The 22132-nt window shown below is 37.5% G+C and overlaps 3 protein-coding genes across 13 annotated transcripts in view; 2 read left to right on the top strand and 1 right to left on the bottom strand.

Moving 5' to 3' along the window:
* Positions 1 to 1478: 1478 nt before the first annotated feature.
* On the top strand, positions 1479 to 14172 carry LOC127426801 (glycylpeptide N-tetradecanoyltransferase 1-like). Of its 4 annotated transcripts, none has more exons than XM_051673840.1 (12): positions 1479 to 1616; positions 1706 to 1814; positions 1966 to 2110; positions 4414 to 4532; positions 4944 to 5035; positions 5175 to 5291; positions 5377 to 5547; positions 5692 to 5800; positions 5917 to 6087; positions 7280 to 7450; positions 13502 to 13639; positions 13742 to 14166. In XM_051673840.1, exons 1-12 carry the CDS (start codon positions 1576 to 1578, stop codon positions 13760 to 13762), a joined length of 1404 nt encoding a protein of 467 aa, XP_051529800.1. In that variant the 5' UTR covers positions 1479 to 1575; the 3' UTR covers positions 13763 to 14166. The 4 variants fall into 4 exon arrangements, with proteins under 4 accessions (XP_051529800.1, XP_051529802.1, XP_051529803.1 ...); XM_051673842.1 differs by having other exon boundaries at positions 7283 to 7450; positions 13742 to 14164; XM_051673843.1 differs by lacking the exon at positions 7280 to 7450 and having other exon boundaries at positions 13742 to 14170.
* On the bottom strand, positions 14111 to 18581 carry LOC127426802 (sperm axonemal maintenance protein CFAP97D1-like). Of its 2 annotated transcripts, XM_051673846.1 has the most exons (5): positions 18421 to 18581; positions 15083 to 15153; positions 14602 to 14714; positions 14382 to 14505; positions 14111 to 14152 (listed from the first exon to the last, which is right to left on the bottom strand). In XM_051673846.1, exons 2-5 carry the CDS (start codon positions 15095 to 15097, stop codon positions 14123 to 14125), a joined length of 282 nt encoding a protein of 93 aa, XP_051529806.1. In that variant the 5' UTR covers positions 15098 to 15153; positions 18421 to 18581; the 3' UTR covers positions 14111 to 14122. The 2 variants fall into 2 exon arrangements, with proteins under 2 accessions (XP_051529806.1, XP_051529805.1); XM_051673845.1 differs by lacking the exon at positions 18421 to 18581 and having other exon boundaries at positions 15083 to 15460.
* Positions 15975 to 22132, top strand: part of LOC127426797 (supervillin-like) — an 89238-nt gene continuing 83080 nt past the window's right edge. For 6 of the 7 annotated variants that reach the window (XM_051673836.1, XM_051673829.1, XM_051673830.1 and 3 more), the window contains exon 1: positions 15975 to 16371. The gene's annotated coding sequence lies outside the window, so the exon portion shown is untranslated. Of the gene's footprint in view, positions 16376 to 22132 lie in introns of all 7 variants that reach the window. The other variant, XM_051673835.1, reaches the window with a different exon arrangement.

The following is a 22132-nucleotide window of genomic DNA, read 5'->3' as shown; positions in this document are numbered from 1 at the left end:
AGCTCCAAAAAAACAGTCACTCAGCATAAATGAATCCCTACAAGTGGTTAAATTAATGTCTTGTAAAGCGACACAAACACATTTGGTGTGAAAAATATCAATAATTAAGTACTTTTTAACTATAAACCATCGCTTCTGGTCAGCAGCAGTATGCGTGTGTGATGTAATCACATTGGCATGATTTCTTAAAAACTGTAAACACTTTCTCTGTGGTGCTATAAAAATTGCTTTGTTTGTTTTGAGCTACCCACTTAGACCCGCCCCAACAATGCTACTCAACCAGTGGTGTGAGTTGTGGGCGGGACTATCTGACTGTTTGAACAACTGCAGAGGAGAGTCATATTGAGACTGTTTTGAATTTTTTTTTTTATTTTTGCCATTCGGTGGTGCTAGTGTTGAAGATGTTATGTACCATACTGCAGTGTTAATATAATTGGCTCATAACAAAAAAGTGTTTCAAGCAGTAAATAAACTTCATGCCCAAAAGTGCACATAAAGATGCACTAGAACTATGCACAATCCCATGGTTGGAGCACTCATGAGTTGAACAGAATCCAACATTACAATGGTGACTTTACATGAAATAACTAATAACAGTAAAACAACATCAATAACACTAAAAGCTAAAGTCTCTATAAATTGTTAATAACAACCAATTAATGCCCAAATAAGTTCCTTTTGACAAAACGAACATGCTTAAATCATTCAAGCACAAGGGCTTATGGGTATTCCCCATGACCTCAGTTCTTTACTTGATCATGTGAGTTAGTAGTACTTACAAACTGACTTTCATGTATTTTTAAGCTTAAGAAGTTCATGGAACACAGAATTATTTCTTTATGTATCATTCTAAGTTCACCTTCTCATTGATATTTTGTGTTGTACACATTAATGCAAATTAAGTGAAGCAACATTTTTTATAATTATGTACGTTTCTGAGAACGTGATTTATGGTTGTTGAGCCAACTAATTGTTTGTTGTTGTTGTTTTTTTTCTGTGTGGGTTAACTCACTTATGTTGTGATGGAAGCACTGCCCCCAAGTGGTTGGAATGGTTTCTTGTCTGTATTTAAAGGATAGTTCACCCCAAAAGAAAAATTCTGTCACCAACTACTCAACATCATTTTGTTTCAAACCTGCTGAATTTCTTTCCTAGAAAACAAAAGGAGATTTTAAGCAAAATGACAGCCTCAGTCACCATTCACTTTCATTGCATTGTTCTTATTATGAATGTAACTGAGGCTAATATTCTGCCTATGATCTCTTTTTGTGTTCCGCAGAAGAAATTCAGTCAAGTGGGTTTGAAACAAAATGAAGGAAGTGTTGTAGGGATTTGTTTAGGCCATATCGTAACACACTATATATATATAAACCACTTGGCCTATTTAACTTTATTATCAAACATAAAAAAGGGAGCCAATTCTTAAATTCTGAATTTTGGTATGCAGAGATAAAGGATCAGTGTGTAAGGGTGTGGAGGGCGGTTTGGTATCTCCCTCCTGCCCTCACTGCACATTAAGATAAGCTCCTACACCACCAATTACAAAGCTGAAGAGTTGCACCACTGGCTGCTCCAATGCCAGAAAACACTTATTATATGGCTGAGCAGAAAAGCCTGTAAGTGATCCATTTATTCATTCTCACTTTGTCCGTTTTGTTCATCTGTGTTTTTGTTGAATTTGTTATGTTGCATTGCTTTCATACAGTGAAAAGAGCTTAGAGGAAGACAGGGCCGCTGAAGGCAAGAAGAAGAAAGCAAAGAAAAATAAAGGCCAAACATGGGCCAAAGAGGGGCCACGGGACCCTGTTGAAATGGTAAGGAAGACTGTATGCTTTGGTGTCCCATTACTTTATACATATCAATATACAATGTTATGTAAGATAAAACGTTAGCTGCATAAAATTGCCACTGAATCAGTTTCCTATCAGCTGAGCATGTCTGTCTTCTGATCTCCTCTATTCCCAGCTGGACTCTCTTCCAGAGGAGAAGCAACAGGAGATTCAGAAAGCCCTGCACCTCTTTTCTCTGGGCCAGGGGCCTCCGAGGAACCTTCAGGAGGCCCGTAGATACATATACCGCTTTTGGGATACCCAGCCAGTCCCTAAGATAGGTATGCCGCATAGTGCGCTACCAGAAACAAAGTAAACTGTGAATGTTGATTCAGAGAGTTGAGATCTTGACTCTTGACTGTACATTTAAAGACCCCATGAAATTAAATGTAATGTTTTGTTACTTTTAGCCCATGTCTATTACCTTTAAGGTCATCTATATGATAATTTACTTCTTAAGGTCGAAAAAAATGTGCTTTCAGCAAATATACGCATTTAAAATCAGCAATGTCTCTCTTCCGGGTAAAAAGATGATGCCAAAACGTTGCTAAGAAACTTTGCCCAAACAAATGCTTTCTAGAACAAGAACGCACTACATGTATCCCCCTACATCTGTTTAGCACATCCGTCTGTGTCCTAACCGCTACTGATGATACCTTCGCAGGGCCATTATTGCCTTTCAGCCTTCTGAAGCTCTCACAGTGGAGGGTAATTGTCCTTGAAAGGAATAGGGCATGGGGATGATGACTTCTGAACTGAATGCGGGAGGAAAGTGGCTGGAGTTTATTCATATTCTTAATGCAGGTATCTTGGGATGTACAGCACAAGTAAGCCCAGATAGCATACATACATTTCCGAGATGTCTGTTTAAGAGCATTTAATCTGGAAATCATTGCATTCTAATTAACATCTAATTAACATAATAAATATTTGCTGAATATCTTTTTGACATCTGAGAGGAAACATCTGGTAACACTTTACAATAAGGTTCCATTTGTTAGCCTAACATTAGTTAATAAAAATACAATTGTTCATTGTTAGTTCATGTTAGTTCATAGTACATTAATGTTTACAAATGTATTAGTATATGTTTTAATTAACATTAACTAAGAAGTATTGTTCATTGTTAGTTCTAACTAATGTTGTTAACTCATGTTAACAAATGGAACCTTATTGTAAAGTGTTATCAAACATCTTACTGACGTATTGCAGATAAGCACAGAACCTAAAAAATACATCTTCCAGATGAAAACACACACATCAAATAGATGTCTGGGTGATGTACATGTGCTTTCAGGGAGTGTTCTGTATTCTTTATGTTTAGTGTATTATGATTCAAAACATTAATAGATTGTGATCTTTTTCTCCCCTTTTCTCCCCAATTTGGAATGCCCAATTTCCAAAGTCCTCATGGTGGCGTAGTGACTCCCCTCAATCTGAGTGGTGGAGGATGAATCTCAGTTGCCTCCGCATCTGAGACCATAAATCTGCGCATCTTATCACGTGGCTTGTTGAGCGTGTTACCGCAGAGACATAGCATGTGTGGAGGCTCACGCTATTCTCTATGGCATCTACGCACCCCACCAAGAGCGAACCGCATTATAGCGACCACGAGGAGGTTAATCCAACATGACTCTACCCTCCCTAGCAACCGGCCAATTTGATTGCTTAGGAGACCTGGCTGGAGTCACTCAGCATGCCCTGGATTCGAACTCGTGACTCCAGGGGTGGTAGTCAGCATCTTTACTCACTGAGCTACCCTGTGTTTGTGGGCTGCATGAGTAACTTGGTCAGTTAGATCATCGTTTGGTTCTAAAGTCAGTGGAAAAGTAGTCAGACCCGGTATTAAGATCACTTCTCAGTTTCACCGGCTGCACACCAGCTCTGGCACGAAAAAGCATCATGGTGAAAAGGGTGTGTTTCTGGCTTTGTAAACTGAATTGGATATTTTTTAAAAGGCACAAGAAGTCTGCCATGTCTTGCCCTAACTTCATGTTTCAGTAAGAAATATGTCAACAGAAGAAAACTGGGGACTTTAATACAACAGTTTCCCAAAGGTGCCAACTACAGTCAGAAATGAATGAGGGGTAAAGGCTAAAACGGTACAGAAAGGGACAAAAATGCCCCTGATATAATACGTATATACTGTATATTATATAATATGGGGGTAATATTCTGTATGTTCTTGCAGTGATTTTATTGTGTTATAATAACTTGTGCATTTACATCTGCTTTTGTATTTCATGGGTAAAAGGGCTGATTGTTCAGATTAAAAATGTAATATATTTGACATGAATGGACAACATACTTTGTTCTACATACAGTATGGTTAGAAAAAAAAATCATCTAAAGGTAAAAATGCCCCTGAAAATCAATTCCAGGGGGCAAATATTGACAATTAATAAAAATAAATAAATAAAAGTTCATTTCTGACTCTGGTGCCAACATAGAAATTTCTCCCCCCATTATAGTGGTTGCTACACTATGCCAGTGGTCCAGTATCAGCTTTTTTAGAGGAACATTCAAATTACAATGTTCACATGGCTCAGGACTGTCTTTACAAACAACATTCGATCTTTTTAAGATGAGGAAGTGACATCACAAGGGCCCATAGAATCGGAGAGGCCCAGTGTTCGAGAGGAGCCATACTCGCTTCCAAAGGGCTTCATCTGGGACACGCTCGACCTGTACAACCAGGAGCAGGTGAGTGGGAGGACTTATTAAAGAGAGGATATAGTCATCATTTACTGACCCTCATGTTTTTCCAAACCATACTTCTTATGCAGAACATAAAAGGAGATGTTAGACCTATTGTTCTGTTGCGGTCACCAGTCAATGAGAGTCACCAAGATCCAATAAAAGTAAATGGTGACTGAGGCTGTCCATCTACCTTACATCTTCTTTTGTGTTGCATGAAAAAAAAAAAAGAAAAGAAAAGAAAGTCATATGGGATTGGAACAACATTTGGGGGAGTAAATGATGACATTTTCATTTGATGATGCCTCACTCAAACTGACAATTCAAGGTTTCAAGGTGTATGTAGTAAAAGACTGTCTTATCTTTATCTTCAACTCTCTAACTTTCTCCTTATATGTCTCTTCTATGCATGTGTAGCTGAGTGAACTGTGTGAATTGCTGAATGAAAATTATACAGAGGAAGATGACAACACACTTCGTTTGCACTACTCTCCACAGTTCTTGCTCTGGTGTGTTTAGCCAAAAGAGAACAGAGTGCAGCTCTAATAATTGACACAGCCACATAATTCAGTGTGAACCAATTATGGGACAATCAATCATACATTTGACCCCTATCATTCCTCTTTATCTTTCATACACTTATTGCAGGGCTCTGTGCCCCCCTGGTTGGCAATCAAAATGGTATTGTGGAATCCGGGTAAACGCCAGTCAAAAACTAGTGGGATTCATAAGTGCCATTCCTGCAACAATTAAACTATTTGACATGTGAGTGCATAATATTTTTCAGTTGGTTACAATTATTTAAATGCATTTTTGGATGATGCAAATTAGAAATTCAAGTTTTCCACAGAGCGATAAGGATGGTGGAGGTGAACTTCATGTGTGTGCACAAAAAACTACGCTTGAAGAGAATGGCACCAGTCCTGATCAAGGAGATCACCAGACGCGTCCACCAACAGGGTGTATTTCAAGCAGTCTACAGTGCCAGTGCATTGTTCCCAAAACCTATTGCAAACTGTAGGTATGATGGAACATATAAGGCAATCTGTCTCACTCTGCCAAACCCCACATCTATCTTTCTATATGTCAGTCCGTAATCAGTCAATCTACCTACGAGTGTTTCATTCAAATTAAATGCCCTATTTGTCTCTATGGCTGTTTCAAGGTACTGGCAAAGATCTCTGAACCCACGCAAGCTGATTGAGCTGAATTTCTCATCTCTCACTGGTAACATGACCCTGCATCGGGCCCTCAAGCTAAACAGGCTTCCTGAGGTCAGAGCGCCCTCCCATGGGCCAAATGTAGAATGACACATTCTCATAGAGAGCTAGTTTAAGGCTTTTTTACTGCTACTTATGTCATCTCTCTCCTATTCTCTTTATAACAACAGACAACAAAAATCATAGGTCTTCGCTCCATGACTGTGCAGGATGTGCCCATAGTTCATGGTCTTCTGAGAGAACATCTACAGACATTTCATCTCTCTCCTCTTCTGACCCAGGAGGACGTCCAGCACTGGCTTTTGCCACAAGATGGTGTAATTGACACATTTGCGGTGGAGGTCAGTATGATGAGATCACACAATCCAGCAAGCCAAATTGATGGATAAAATTATTAAACCCCTTCCGATCTGTCTGTCTTTATCTGATTGGACCACTGTCACTAAGTGTTAATGGAACTATAAGTACAATTGTCCCATAAAGTAGCTGGATACTTCTGGACACTTAAAGGGGTAGTTCACACAAAAATGAAAATTCTCTCATCATTTACTTACCCTCATTCCATCCCAGATGTATATGACTTTCTTTCTTCTGCAGAACACAAACAAAGCTTTCAGAAGAATATCTTCCCTCTGTTGGCCCATTCATTGAATGGTGGCCAGAACTTTGAAGTTCCAAAAAGCACATGACAGCAACATAAAATTAATCTATACGACTCCATTGGTTAAATCAATGTTTTTTGAAGTGATATTATAGGTGTTGTTATGAAACAGATCAATATTTACGTAAGTCCTTTTTTTTTTTTTTTACTAGAAATTGTCCACCCTTCCCAGTATGTGGAGATATGCACAAAGAATGCGAATTGTCAAAAAAAAAAAAAAAAAAAGAGAAGAATGTGGAAGTGAAATTGAAAATATATTGTAAAAACGGACTTAAATATTGATCTGTTTCTCACCCACACCTACCATATAGCTTCTGAAGACATGGATATAACCACTGGAGTCTTATGGATTACTTTTATGCTGCTTTTATGTGCTTTTTTGAGCTTCAAGGTTCTGGCCACCATTCACTTGCATTGAACACTTAAAAATGGATACATTTCATTGCATTAGATAACAAAATATTTGATAATTTTCAATTACTTTTAATAACCTGATCAGGGTGTTTCCCTGCATTTGGCCCAAGGTAGATGGATAGGCTCCAGCACCTCCTGCAACCCTACATAAGAACTATAGATGGAATTACTTTTAATGTACTTGAAAAGTGTGCTGTAATATATTTCTTAAAAATAAATGCCACTTGGTTTGATATTTTGCTAGTTGAATGCAAAGAGATTCATTCAGTTTTAATTGTGACATTGTGAAATGTGGGCCACTACACGGCATAGACATTTTCTAAAAGTGAAAAAACAAAACAAAAAAAAAAAACAGGTAGTGTAGATGGGATGTTTAAACTTTGCTGGAGAGGACGCATCTGTATCATTTCGATATCTCGTTTACATATCTATCAATAATGCTTCCTATATGTCTGTAGCAGAGCAAGGATGGTACTGTTACTGACATGGTTAGTTTCTACACACTTCCCTCGACGGTTCTAAACCACCCTGTGCACAAGAGCCTGAAAGCAGCCTGTGTTCTCTTCTGCGTCAGCACAGCCACCCCACTGCTGCAGTTAACGGAGGACATCCTTATCATCTGTAAAGCAGTAAGTCAAAGGACATTGTGTATCAAAATAATACGGCTGACTGTAGTACTCCAATGCTGGACTGTGCCTCATATGCAGTGTTGGGTAGTAATAGACTACATATATTGTGGATTACATACCGTAATCAGATTACAAAAGGCAAGTACTTGTAATTAGGCTACATCACAGTTTAAAATATACATCAGATTACAGTTACTTTTTATGGATTACGTGATTTTATATATATATATATATATATATATATATATATATATATATATATATATATATACACAGTGGTGTGAAAAAGTGTTTGCCCCCTTCCTGATTTCTTATTTTTTTGCATGTTTGTCACACTTAAATGTTTCAGATCATCAAACAAGTTTAAATATTAGTCAAAGATAACACAAGTAAACACAAAATGCAGTTTTTAAATGAAGGTTGTTATTCTTAAGGGAAAACAAAATCCAAACCTACATGGCCCTGTGTGAAAAAGTGTTTTCCCCACCTGTTAAAACATAACTTAACTGTGGTTTATCACACCTGAGTTCAATTTCTCTAGCCACACCCAGGCCTGATTACTGCCACACCTGTTCTCAATCAAGAAATCACTTAAATAGGACCTGCCTGACAAAGTGAAGTAGACCAAAAGAGCTTCAAAAGCATGCCGAGATCCAAAGAAATTCAGGAACAAATGAGAAAGAAAGTAATTGAGATCTATCAGTCTGGAAAAGGTTATAAAGCCATTTCTAAAGCTTTGGGACTCCAGAGAACCACAGTGAGAGCCATTATCCACAAATGGCGAAAACATGGAACAGTGGTGAACCTTCCCAGGAGTGGCTGGCCAACCAAAATTACCCCAAGAGCGCAGCGACGACTCATCCAAGAGGTCACAAAAGACCCCACAACAACATCCAAAGAACTGCAGGCCTCACTTGCCTCAGTTAAGGTCAGTGTTCATGACTCCACCATAAGAAAGAGACTGGGCAAAAATGGCCTGCATGGCAGAGTTCCAAGACGAAAACCACTGCTGAGCAAAAAGAACATTAAGGCTCGTCTCATTTTTGCCAGAAAACATCTTGATGATCCCCAAGACTTTTGGGAAAATACTCCTGTGGACTGACGAGACAAAAGTTGAACATTTTGGAAGGTGTGTGTCCCATTACATCTGGCGTAAAAGTAACACCGCATTTCAGAAAAAGAACATCATACCAACAGTAAAATATGGTGGTGGTAGTGTGATGGTCTGGGGCTGTTTTGCTGCTTCAGGACCTGGAAGACTTGCTGTGATAAATGGAACCATGAATTCTGCTGTCTACCAAAAAATCCTGAAGGAGAATGTCCGGCCATCTGTTCGTGACCTCAAGCTGAAGCGAACTTGGGTTCTGCAGCAGGACAATGATCCAAAACACAACAGCAAGTCCACCTCTGAATGGCTGAAGAAAAACAAAATGAAGACTTTGGAGTGGCCTAGTCAAAGTCCTGACCTGAATCCTATTGAGATGCTGTGGCATGACCTTAAAAAGGCAGTTCATGCTCAAAAACCCTCCAATATGGCTGAATTACAACAATTCTGCAAAGATGAGTGGGCCAAAATTCCTCCACAGCGCTGTAAAAGACTCATTGCAAGTTATCGCAAACGCTTGATTGCAGTTGTTGCTGCTAAGGGTGGCCCAACCAGTTATTAGGTTTAGGGGGCAATCACTTTTTCACACAGGGCCATGTAGGTTTGGATTTTGTTTTCCCTTAATAATAACAACCTTCATTTAAAAACTGCATTTTGTGTTATCTTTGACTAATATTTAAACTTGTTTGATGATCTGAATCATTTAAGTGTGACAAACATGCAAAAAAATATGAAATCAGGAAGGGGGTAAACACTTTTTCACACCACTGTATATATATATATGTATATATATATATATATATATATATATACTACCAGTCAAAAGTTTTGAAACACTTACTCATTCTTTATTATAATTTTTTTTCACATTTTAAAATAATAGTAAAAACATTAAAACTATGGAATAACATAAATGGAACTATGGGAATTAAGTTGTCACTAAACAAAATCCAAAATAAATCAAAACTCTGTTATATTTTAGCATCTTCAAAGTACTCACCCTTTGTCTAGAATTTGCAGACATGTACTCTTAACATTTTCTCAACCAACTTCTTGAGGTATCACCCTGGGATACTTTTTAAACAGTATTGAAGGAGTTCCCATCTATATGTTAGGCACTTATTGGCTGCTTTTCTTTATTATTTGGTCCAAGTCATCAATTTTAGATTTATAATAAAATAAATTAATATGGTGGCACAATTATATTTTTGTCTACAAAACTAATTTCAAACATTTAAGCATACACTTCAGATCAAAAGATTTTTAAGATCATGAGAAACATTTCAGTCAAGTGTTTCAAAACTTTTGACCGGTAGTCAGCCACAACATTAAAATCACCGGCCTAATATTGTGAAGGTCCCCCTTGTGCCGCCAAAACAGCGCCAACCCACATCTCAGAATGGCATTCCGAGATGATATTCTTCTCACCACAATTTTACAGGCGGTTATCTGAGTTACCGTAGACTTTGTCAATTCGAACCAGTCTGGACATTCTCTGTTGACCTCTCTCATCAACAAGGCATTTCCGTCCACAGAACTGCTGCTCACTGGATGTTTTTGTGTTTGGCACCATTCGGAGTAAACTCTACAGGCTGTTGTGTGTGAAAATCCCAGGAGATCAGCAGTTACAGAAATACTCAAACCAGCCCGTCTGGCACCAACAATCACACCACGGTCCAAATCACTGAGGTCACATTATTTCCCAATTCTGATGGTTGATGTGAACATTAACTAAAGCTCCTGAGCCGTATCTGCATGATTAAATGCACTGTACTGCTGCCACACGATTGGCTGATTAGATAATCGCATGGATGATAGTTGGTGCCAGACGGGTAGAGGGACCAGTTGGTGCCAGCGAGCGGCAGTTCTGTGGATGGAAATGCCTTGTTGATGAGAGAGGTCAACAGAGAATGGCCAGACTGGTTCGAACTGACAAAGTCTATGGTAACTCGGATAACCGTTCTGTACAATTGTGGTGAGAAGAATAGCATAAGAGGATGATATATATATATATATATATATATATAGATCATTCTATGTATCATCTAGTCATGTGTCCAATTATGTCACTAGAAAGAGCTCATCCTTTCATTTCCATGTATCAAAATGCAATACACTGTTTTTGCAATACTATTTTAAAATAATGAATCAATATCTTCCATCTTGGGAAACATATCAGTGTTAGGTTTTCGTGACCCTTTAAGCACCTTTGTTTTCCGACTGTCAAATAGTTAATATTTAATAGTAATAATATTTAATTAAAGGAGTTAATTAGTACCAAAAACACTCAATATTCCACCAAGTTAATGGCTAAATATTCCTAAAATCATGAAATTATAAGTACACAGGGCTGGGTAGTAATGGAATACGTAATCAGATTACAACAAAACAAGTACTTGCAATTAGATTAAATTACATTTAAAAATACTCACTATTAGATAAGTTACTTTTTATGGATTACAAGATTATATATAATAATCAGGCAATGACAGTAAATTGTAATGATTAATTGATCCCCCCAATTATTCTTTTTTTTTAATCTTTTACATTTTTCATCCTACATCAGAATAAATGCTGATATACTTTGGTCTATGCCTTCTCATGATGAATAATTATGCAAGTTACTAAACACTGCTGATGTATATCTGTGAAATAAAATGTTTAACATCTTATCTTGCCACCTTCACTAATCCTCTTCTTTTTTTTCTCCCCAATTTGGCATGCCCAATTCCCAATGCGCTCTAGGTCCTCGTGGTAGCGTAATGACTTGCCTCAATCTGGGTGGCGGAGGACGAATCTCAGTTGCCTCCGCGTCTGAGATGGTCAGTCCGCACATTTTATCACGTGACTTGTTGAGCGCGTTACCGCAGAGACCTAGCGTGTGGAGGCTCACGCTATTCTCAGTGGCATCCACGCACAACTCACCCCACCGAGAGCGACAAGGAGGTTAACTCACATTATAGCGACCACGAGGAAGTTAACCCAACTTGACTCTACCTACCCTAGCAACCGGGCCAGTTGGTTGCTTAGGAAGCCTGAATGGAGTCACTCAGCACGCCCTGGATTCGAACTTGCGACTCCAGGTGTGGTAGTCAGCGTCTTTACTTGCTGAGCTCCCCAGGCCCACTTCACTAATCCTCTTATAAATAAAAACAATTCACACCATCTCTTTCTGCCAACTTTGCCAAAAATAGTGAGTAAAACACCAAAAAATCATATAAATTCTCATATTTTGATTCATTCATTTTCTTAAATGCATGTAAGCAAAATTATGTAAAAATCTAGAAAATGTCAAATGCATGTGACATCAAATAAACAAGAGGTAACCAGAGGTAATCCAAAAATAGTACGATTAGATTAACTAAAAAATATAATCCAAGAGATTACATTACTGATTGCAATTTTACTCATGTAATCTGTAATCAGTATTGGACTGCAATTCTGAAGTAATCTACCCAGCCCTGTAAGCACATTATGTGACACAAAATAAATAAGAGTTAGATTAAATAGGAGTTGGATCATAAATAATCCAGAAGTAATTATCAGTCTATCAGAACAATTATCAGGTTAGATTACCTAAAAAGTGTAATCTAAAATATGACATTTCTGATTACAATTTTCATTCAATTTGTAATCAGAACCAGGCTACATTTCAGAAGCAATCTAACCAACACTGCTCATTTGCTGACATCTACTGCCAGGGCCGGCCCTAGCATTTTGGGGGCCCTAAACAGATTTTCAAAATGGGGTCCCCCTACCTTCAAGTACACCTTTAAATTGTGCAAATAAACAAGTCTGTTTATTTAAAAGTGTAACGCTTAAAAAGGCAAGATTATCAACTGTAGTTTATCAGAACAAGTATAACAACTTCAGAAGTACAAAAAAAGAAAGAACACAATTTTTTTAAATTTACCAAACACACATCACATGCACAAATTAATAAATATATTTATTGAAATTCTGTATAAATGGATAAGAAAGAATTACATTTCCAAATTAAGGTAAGGTACAGAACACTTGCTGTAAATAGTGGCATATTGTATTTTCACCCTAGTGTATAATAAAACAGTATATAATCTAATAAGTAGGTTATTGTGACAGACTTAACTACATCGCTGGCAGCTGGAAGAAACGCACCTGATGTGTCACATAATGGTACCTCGTCACTGTTGTCTTCAAATGCCGAGAGCGACTTTTGAGAGAGCAGTTTCTTCAGGTCCAGGAAACGTGTTACTGACCCTTGTTCCGCTGGCCTGTTAGGTGCTGAGCTGCTAGAAAAAGACGCCAACCACACGTTTCAGCCCAGGAAAGCCCATCTCCCCCCGCCCCCCCGCACTGCCTAACCTTTAGTGATCACAAAGGAAATGCCACGTTTATCACAGTCCCCTTAGACACTTTTTTTTTTACATTTTGTGTCCATTTTTAATTAAAATAAGTAACTTTCCAATGGTGTGTACTGCAAGTCTTTGCTTACATAGATCGATAAGGGGAAATACTGAAATTGGTAAAAGGTGGACTCGAACCAGAACCCCGACACAACTAACCAGCTGTCTTACTAATGTCGCCACATCAGATCTTAAGCTAAGGAATATCAAATTAACGTACTTATCTCTCCATGTCTTTTCTTCAAAGCATATGCAATATTTGTAATAGTTCTGACAGGTTCCATCGGACTATTGGCATGCAAATAGCTGGTCTGTGTGCCCAGTGCTATTTTCACTTATTGCAAATAATTACATGGCTATACTGAACCAGTGGTAGGGGGCCCCTGGTGGCAGTGGGGGCCCTATGCAGTTGCATATGTCGCTTATTAGGCAGGGCCGGCTCTGTCTACTGCCCATCTGTCACATCTAAATTACCCTGACTTGTATCTTATTAATCCTTCTTTTAAATATATTGTGTGTTTGTCTCTCTCTGTCTCTTTTTCTTGCTCTCAATCTGTTCAGGTGGGGTTTGATGTGTTCTCTGCGCTGGATATAATGGATAATAAAGCTTTTTTTGAGCCACTTAAGTTCAGAATGGGAGATGTATGCAAGCATTATTACCTCTACAACTGGAGATGCCCTGTCATTGCCTCAGACAAGGTGATCAAACAGTATATTATAGTTTAAACATACAGGTTTTGATGGCAGAATGGAAAAGAAAGCAATGAAATTGCTAAAAACTGATGTTATTCCATATTTCAGGTGGGCATTGTGCTGAAGTAATGGCTTTTTTGTGCCACATAAATACTCAGAGGAGAGTCTGCATGTTCACATTTGCTCAAAATCATTTGCTCATATAACACACATTCTCTCAGCTAATAATTAAATAAATACGGAATTTGTCTGCAGATTGGTTTATTCTTTTAATATTTTGATTCAGTTAGCGAACCAGTGCTGGGAGTTACACCTGGTGATAAAAGAAGAGACAAAGCAGATGTCATTAGTAACAGATTTACTCAGTTCTTCTCATTCAAAACAAATCTCATATCTTTGCATGTGACTGTGTGATTTAAACATACATAACACTAATGAAGTAATAGTAATACTTGCCCTTTTAATTTCCCCAGTATTTGGAGGATACTTTTAAAGTCGGGACATGTATTCTTGTGTAATCTATACCCAGTCAAGTAAAACAAAAGCAAGAGGAGAATTTTTAGTTGGGTACAAAGTGTTAGTACAAAGTTAATAGCAATAAAGTCGTTTCTGGAGTGTCAGATATGATGCGTCAAGTATGATATGATATTTAGCCGTTTACATTTTTCTAGCCGCCTGGTACTAATTTCAAGAAGCTCAAGAAGGGGGGGCATAAAAAATATAAAGCACCTCAGTTTCTCAGACATACCTCAAAATCTTTCTGATACTTTTTGTGATCATAGACAGGCTTGCTCATGTTGATCTTCATGAGAATTGCTTGATTCTCCAGAGAGATCCTCACCAGCTCCCGATTGCGAATATATGCATTCATACTGATCAGACAAATTCACATCAAAGAAAAAAATTAAAAACACTCTGTACACATACAAATCGTGGGTCTTTATATAAAAACATGAACGTGCACACACCTTGGTTTGGGCTGGTAGTGCTTTGAGGTTCTCCAAACGTTTCTGGGCATTGCAATTCTTGAAGCCAGCAGCCTGTTGTCTCTCTCTATGTCCATCTGCCGCTCCTGCTCCATCTAAAATATAGAAACAGACATTGTCTCAGTTGATCTCACCTTTGCCAATCAAAGCATTACTAAAGAAAGTACTGTTGGGTTCGAGTCCACTTTAGTCCAGTCCGAGTCAAGACTAAGAAATCCCTTAATTTAAGAAAATACCCTTAGTGACAATACACTTTGAATCTGAATTACAACTGTAAACTCAACACTAAGCAATGACATCAATATTTTAAGCTTATTTGAACCTTCACAAGAAAAACAAGTGTCAATATCAGGGTTGCTACTATCTATTTATGAATGTACTCGAGAGAGACCATCAATTCCTTCATCCGAGTCCAGTCTCGAGCAACCAAAGCCTGAACAAAGAGTATCTAAATAAAGGTCACCTGAATTTTTTTCATGTTAACATGACAGTGGAGATATGTTCTTGGCGGCTTGTTGTCCACAACTGGTTTTACTGTGAAGTGCAATAAAAAGAAGGTTAATATAAAAACTATATTGGTAAGATTCGATAGCTTATTGTAGGTGTAGACTGCACTGTTATGCTTAACTTCAAGTGTACAGTTATTGTAATTTCATTAGTGAAATATTCAGTTTCCAGCACTGCTCTTTTAACCTGTCTCCAATCTATCCAAATGGGAATTGTGATAGCGGTCATCCCACATTTTTCTCGAACTGCTGTACTTGTTATACGTCCCAACAATTGCTGGGAAAGCCAAATAATCAGCTCTTCGCTCCATGCTAGCTGTTCGTGGTTTCTGGATTATTCTGGGCTTCAGTTCACAGTCCAAACATTTAAGCAGTTAGAATATACATTACCATTATTGCGTCATATAAACGAATGTCGTAAATGAAATGGAATCACGATTTGAAGTGAACAGTAATGTTCTGTGCAATGGTCACATGGTAACACCAGGTGGCGTCATAACAGCGATACCGTGCAAGACATTTAACACTATGGATACAACAACAGTCAGCGTCATCAAATACAACGATTTAAAACTTACAGAGCAATTATTCATATTGTTCAGTGTCTCTCTATGTAATTTTAAAACACACTTTCGCTCTCTTGTAGGTACTCAGTCACAAATCATTTTGGTGTATCTGTTATTTGAATAATTTTTTGGTACCATGAGAAATATTACATATTATTCAACATTCAAACTGTGTGGAACACATATTCATACGCATACAATTTCAAACATAGTGTGTTCTGTATAACGCACTGGCCAACACGGAAAAGATACAGCACGCGGGCTGGCGTGAACAGGGGCGGGATTTGAACTTTCAAACAAGGTTGGTAAACGCGCTCTCGTATTCGCATCTGCAGCTTTCCTTCGCACAGTGTGCTAGTCCGTGTGTGTTATACGAATTCTCCAGGAGCAGTGTGAAATTGTGTTTTAGTTTCCCACCGCTTCTGCTCGGAGGGACATGCGGTGATCCCGATAGACAGAGCTCACTCTCTCCCGTTGACTCAGCCCTAAACACAAAGACTGCTGTGAGGTTTCAGGTGCTTTTGTATTTGTCTATGATTTCATCATTCATGCGTTGTTTATGACCTGGAACAGACATTGGTAAAACACTCCGGATCTCTGCTGTCGGCAGAGAGGTATTCTGCTCATCGGATAGCCCTGTTGCACTTGTCTCGATTCAGCGTCAGCGAAATTATGAAAAAGTACGTGAGTAGCCTTCAGTGTCTCATCTGAAATGTGTTACATTTCTCATTGATGAATCTCACTATAACATGTTGCTACAAAGTTACATATTCATATTTTGTTCTCGTAACTATGCCATCTAGAGCTGGATTTCAGTGTTTGTTTAAAAAGATGTGGAAATGTCAGAGATGTTTTGTGATACGTGTATTGTGTGTGAGTGAGTGAGTGAGTGAGTTGCTTAATTCAACTGAAACACCAAAAGTCTCTGATGAAACAGTCCCTTTACGTTCTGGTTAAAATGTGGAGTTTCTTTCTTTCCAAATTCAGTTGTTTATTTTTATTTTGCATTTTTTTTTAAAGTTATTTAATTTATTTTAAATCTGATCTGTATGGCAGTTTTTTAAGAGAGTAGATGAGATGCTCCTCCTCTGTTTAATGTGCAATTTCCTTTTGTATTCAGCCCTTAACAATGTAACTAGATGCAACTCAACTCTAGAGCATGAGTAGAGCAAACCGTTTAACATCTGCAAAAACAAATGCAATTCAGGAAAAGCGAACATGAAGAATGCTTTTACTATTTCACAGAGCAACGGTGGCAAAGAAGAATGATTTAAGGGTTATGGAATTTAATAATTGTGGATAAGGGAATTCTTTGAAATCAGAGCCACTAGTAAACTCATATAAACAGTAAAAAATAGTTTCAATGCTCAAATGCTATGGCTGATCCCTTTGTTTGAGTCATGCGTGAGTGTGTGCACATTTATGTTGCTGTCTATGTATAGTGTGATATCTTTTTTTGTGAGGTCCCACTGGGCCTTCCTAGCAAAGCTTCAGTAAGAGCCGTGGGTGTGTGCTTTGCAACTCAGTGCTATTATACGAAACAAATGGGCAATTAAATAAATGTGTTGTGAATGATTTTAGGCTATTTCCCACTTAATTCCTCTTTGCAGCTGTTTAATGATTAATCCAGTTTTTGGAGCTTGCACCTAACACAGGCTTTCTCACAGACCAAAAAGACCACTAACGTTCCCCTTCCTCTTTTAACGGTGTTCAGACATATAAAATCAACAATACAGGACAGAATGACCCATACAAAGGTCCTTTAAACATGTGTTACTTAAACAATTGTTGTCACCGTATGGTTAAAAGTGCAATCAGTTTTACTCAGAGACATGAATAGCACTTTTTAGAAATATGTTGACTGATGTACACACATTAGATGAAGACTCATATCAGTAACTCAATCAAAGCTGTATTATTTTACATGGAGCGGGTTGCCCCCTCAAGGGCGCTGCCATGTTGACATCACATGACATCCTATATCATGCAATTGATCGAGTTACTACCACTAATAATGACAATAATAAAGGGCTGTTGTTTTAACGCATTAATTCAGTGTGTTTTTTTTTTTTGTTTTTTTTACCGCAATTAATCATGTCCCCGGAAAGTAATAACAAATATTCCTACCATTGGAGCAGTTCAAGTTCCACCTGTTTTCTCCAGGGGGCAGTAAGCAAAACTCCAGCTGTTTAGGCAACGCGCAGCTGTGCAGGGAACAAACCACACTTACCCACAGCAGACAGCACAAGATGAGTCTCACAGCTTGATGGAACGCAAATCTGAATGCAGAGATCTTAAGACATTTTTTTCTAAGTTTCAAACTACATTAAACTTTACTTGACACAGAGAAGTTGTGCATGTTTTACGACGTGCAGTTGTGCATTAACTATTGTTCTAATGACTGTTCGGTAAAGAATGTTAACCAATAACAGTTACGATGTAAAAAAAAAAAAAAATTACTATTGGATTGAAGAAAATAGGCCTGTGATGTTGCCTACAATAAACCTAATGTATTCTAAATTTGACGTGTACACAGAATAAAAGATAGTTTAATCTGTTAAGCAGCCAGCAACTCATTGAAAATAGCCTTCTTAATCAGCAGATTAAAATGACGGCATTCTTAGCCTAAAACAGTAATTTTCTAGGCTACTTACTCAAAAACATATATTTTTTGGATGAGCATAATTAACACATCAAAACGGTCTCGTGAAAGACGGGACCTGACTCACCTGAGCCGATTATTCTGTGCTTGAAAAAGACTGCTCAGAGGGAAAATAACTTACAAACATGCGCAGATTTAAAGAAGACTCAAATGTGAAAACATCCATAGGGACTTTCATGCCAACATTTAGAAAATCTACTTCCTGCACCACCACCGAAGTGATTTCATAATTACTTTGCTGAGTTTTCTTATCTAGTGAGAGGACATTTTCCTGCATGCCGCAAGTGAGAGAGGGAAGAAGCATGCACAGCCTGAGGTGAAATGAAACTTTGTATTTGCTCCATATATCCCCTTTTTTTAAATGATATTTTATTTGTATTATTAATTATTTTTAAAATGTGTAACAATAATATGACAGTAATTTAAGCGCAGCCTCTGTAAAAATATAAAGCCAAAGTTAAATGTGTAAAAATGTTGAATAGTTTAATGGGGAAAAAATGTACCCACAAGTAATTCCAACACACTCTCACAGTGAAATCGTCAGGTTTCGAACGACTTTTCTAAATTTGTCTAATTTGTATGATATTGTGAGACTGCACTCGTTTGAATTCCTACGACTTTCACTACAGCCAATGACATTGCTGGACATCGTTTCCATCTAATCTGGAACAGTTACTTGCTTCTGTCACACACATCAGCTTCCTATCATGTTTACACACTCTACTGATTGGTTAAGTTTAGATAAGGGGTTTGGGTAAGGGCATAACATTAATCGTATGTCCTTAACGCCTTGTGTGCAGAACTCATGCTTCTGCATTACACAATTTGCACGCGATAAAGTCGTATGAGTTTATGCGAACGACATTGTGCGAGACCATACGAAATAACCAACTCGTAAATTATGTAGACTTTTCATGAGGTCGGGTTGGTAATTACATTAGTCATCTAGTCGATAGTCTCGCATATCCCTAGTATGAAGCGGCAGCAATTAGTAAACAAACTTTGTGCATAGGTGTCAGTATAGAGCCCAAAACCACTGGTACTAATGGGACGAGCCAGCTCAAAACTATGAGTGCACCTTTTACACATTTACATCTGCCTTTATGAATTGACGATGATATTGTGCTAAATAAGTGTAAAAGATAGTGATAAGACTCAACTGGAATGCATTCTGAAATGGGTAGATATTGATCCCTGAGGGGAGATTGAGTTGAACAGGATGAACAGCAATGAAGAACAGGAATGCCGATGGAGTGTCAGATAGAGCAGTCATACAGATTTCATGCCTGAATTAATTGAACTCATAGGTGGTAAGTCGGATGAGTAGACATGAGTCGGATTGGGTTCTTTAGCTATATAAAAAAATAAAAATCTAAATGTTTCAGACTTTGTTTTTCAGTATAAATCTTGATATTTATGTATTAGCTCTGAAATGGCTTAAAAGGGTGATTTCTTTTTTTAATCAGAAGAACCGTCACTTTAACCAAACATTGTAGCCAAGATTAGAAATTAATGTTAATTTAATGTAAGAACTAAAAGTGAAAATCTTGTTAAAAAATAATCAAAGCTGTTCTCCACATTGTTTTTACTGAATGAATGCAAGAACGAAATCGAATAATTTATATTTATATTCACAAATATAGCAATGGATAGTATTAAACAGTAATTCTGTAAAAATCTGTGAGCATTTTAAAAAGATGATGCAAACTATTCGTGCAGAGTTTTCAATTGGTGCAGTTTGAAGTGATCCGTTTGAATTGAGTAACGGAAATTAATCAAGCTTACCAAATCATTTTTTACAGCTAAAGTTCAAATCAGCAGCACTGTTAAAACATCTCTTTTCTAATGCTCTTGTACTTGTGAGACAAGGAAGGGTTACAAAAGTAAAGTTCAGAATGAATGCATTGAAACAGAGTTTGAACTAATGAATGGAAATGAATCAAACTTACCAACTCTGTTTTTACTACTAAAGTAAAGAAAAGGGGATAAAATAATAATATAAAAAAAAATCAGAGGTGCTGTTAAAACATTTTTCTTAACACTCTCATACTTGCGAGACAAGCAAGTATTGCAAAATAGTCGGATGACATATTTAGTGAAATTAATGGTCAAATACAAGCATGAAATCAACCCCAAAATTTAATAACATCAGCAAAATCATCACGTCTCGTGAAAATTCTATATATCGCTCAGCTCTAGTCGGACTGTCATTCTGTTTGTCACTCAAACATTTGTCCCTGAGTTCAGTGCAACATCAGGAACCAGTCAGGCCTCACATGGCCTCTTGCCAAGACTAGACTAAACCTTATCAAGGCATCAGTACAAAACTTATTACAGCTGACACAAAGCTGAATAGATGAAGCTTAGGACATGTAGCTCAGTGATAGAGAGGAAAAAAATAAAAAAACACAAAAAAGCGCACACACACACTTTAACATCCCATTAAGACCTGTTGCCTGTGAGGTAATTCACAGTTTAAAATGCCTGAGGAGAATAGTGAAGCTCAAACAAGTTACAGCAGAGCCTCAGAGTGCTCATAATTCTTCTCTCCGGACTCATTTATTTTGATCCATGTGAAACTAAGGTGGACAGTAGCCTTATTGTTGCAAGGTGGTGAAGTCGGTGTTGCGGGCCAGTTGAAGTGTTGTCTCGCAATGCAATGTGTGACTTTGGGTAGGGTCAGCTTTCATCTGCAGGTGTGTCTGACCAGGAGAACACGGGTTGATAGAATTTAGGCTCTTACATTTATAAACTGGTATAAGGTAAGCACAACCACTAAGACAAGACTATATGTGCAGTCAAACTAGACTTTTAGCATGCAAAATTACATTTGACCCTGCTAAGAATATTGGAAACAGGATATGATGCTTCACTCTAAGGCTTCAGTTTTTAAGAAATTATTAATCACAAATAACAAATAATACATTCAAAATGTTAACATGCCATTAGCTCCACTTTGCTTATACTACAAACCACAAAATCATCTGTGAAGTTTAGATCCTCCTCAATTGGTCAAACATCTTGGTAACATTTTACAATGAGGTTGTATTAATTTACATTAGTTAACAGCATTTGATAACATGAACAAACAGAAGTTTAAAGTTAATGCATGATCTTATATGAATAAAATGAACAATTAATTTTAACTTTAAAGGAATGTTCCGGGTTCGATACAAGTTAAGCTCAATCGACAGCATTTGTGGCATAATGTTGAATACCACAAAATTTACTTTGACTCATCCCTCCTTTTCTTTAAAACAGTTACAGTGAGGCACTTACAATGGAAGTGAATGGGGCCAATTTTTGGAGGGTTTAAAGGCAGAAATTTGAAGCTTATAATTTTCTAAAAGCACTTACATTAATTCTTCTGTTAAACCTAATGTATTATTTGAGCTGTAAATTTTTTTAAATTGTAATTTTTAAAGTCATTTTAGGGTTTTAAGGTTTGTTGTCATAACTTCATTGCTCTAACTTTACACGGAATAGGTTAGTTAGTGATTTTTATCACACTAAAAATCATGTTTGCACGCATATCCTTTATGTCTTGTGGCTATACTTTTGAAAAAGTGAGTATTTTAACGTTCAAATATTGTCCCCCATTCACTTCCATTGTAAGTGCCTCACTGTAACCCAGATTTTGTTCATTTATTTTAAAGAAGGGGCAAGTCAAAATTAATTTTTTTTTATCATTATGATTTAAAAAGGAGCCAAACAACTATGTGATGATAAATGGCTTCATATGATCACTATCCTTAAATAAAAGACAGTTTTTTTTTTTT

The sequence above is a fragment of the Myxocyprinus asiaticus genome, chromosome 36, assembly GCF_019703515.2.
Source record: "Myxocyprinus asiaticus isolate MX2 ecotype Aquarium Trade chromosome 36, UBuf_Myxa_2, whole genome shotgun sequence".
Taxonomy (NCBI): Eukaryota; Metazoa; Chordata; class Actinopteri; order Cypriniformes; family Catostomidae; genus Myxocyprinus; species Myxocyprinus asiaticus.
Note: the sequence above shows the minus strand (reverse complement) of the source record. Positions and strands in the feature narration are given on the sequence as shown.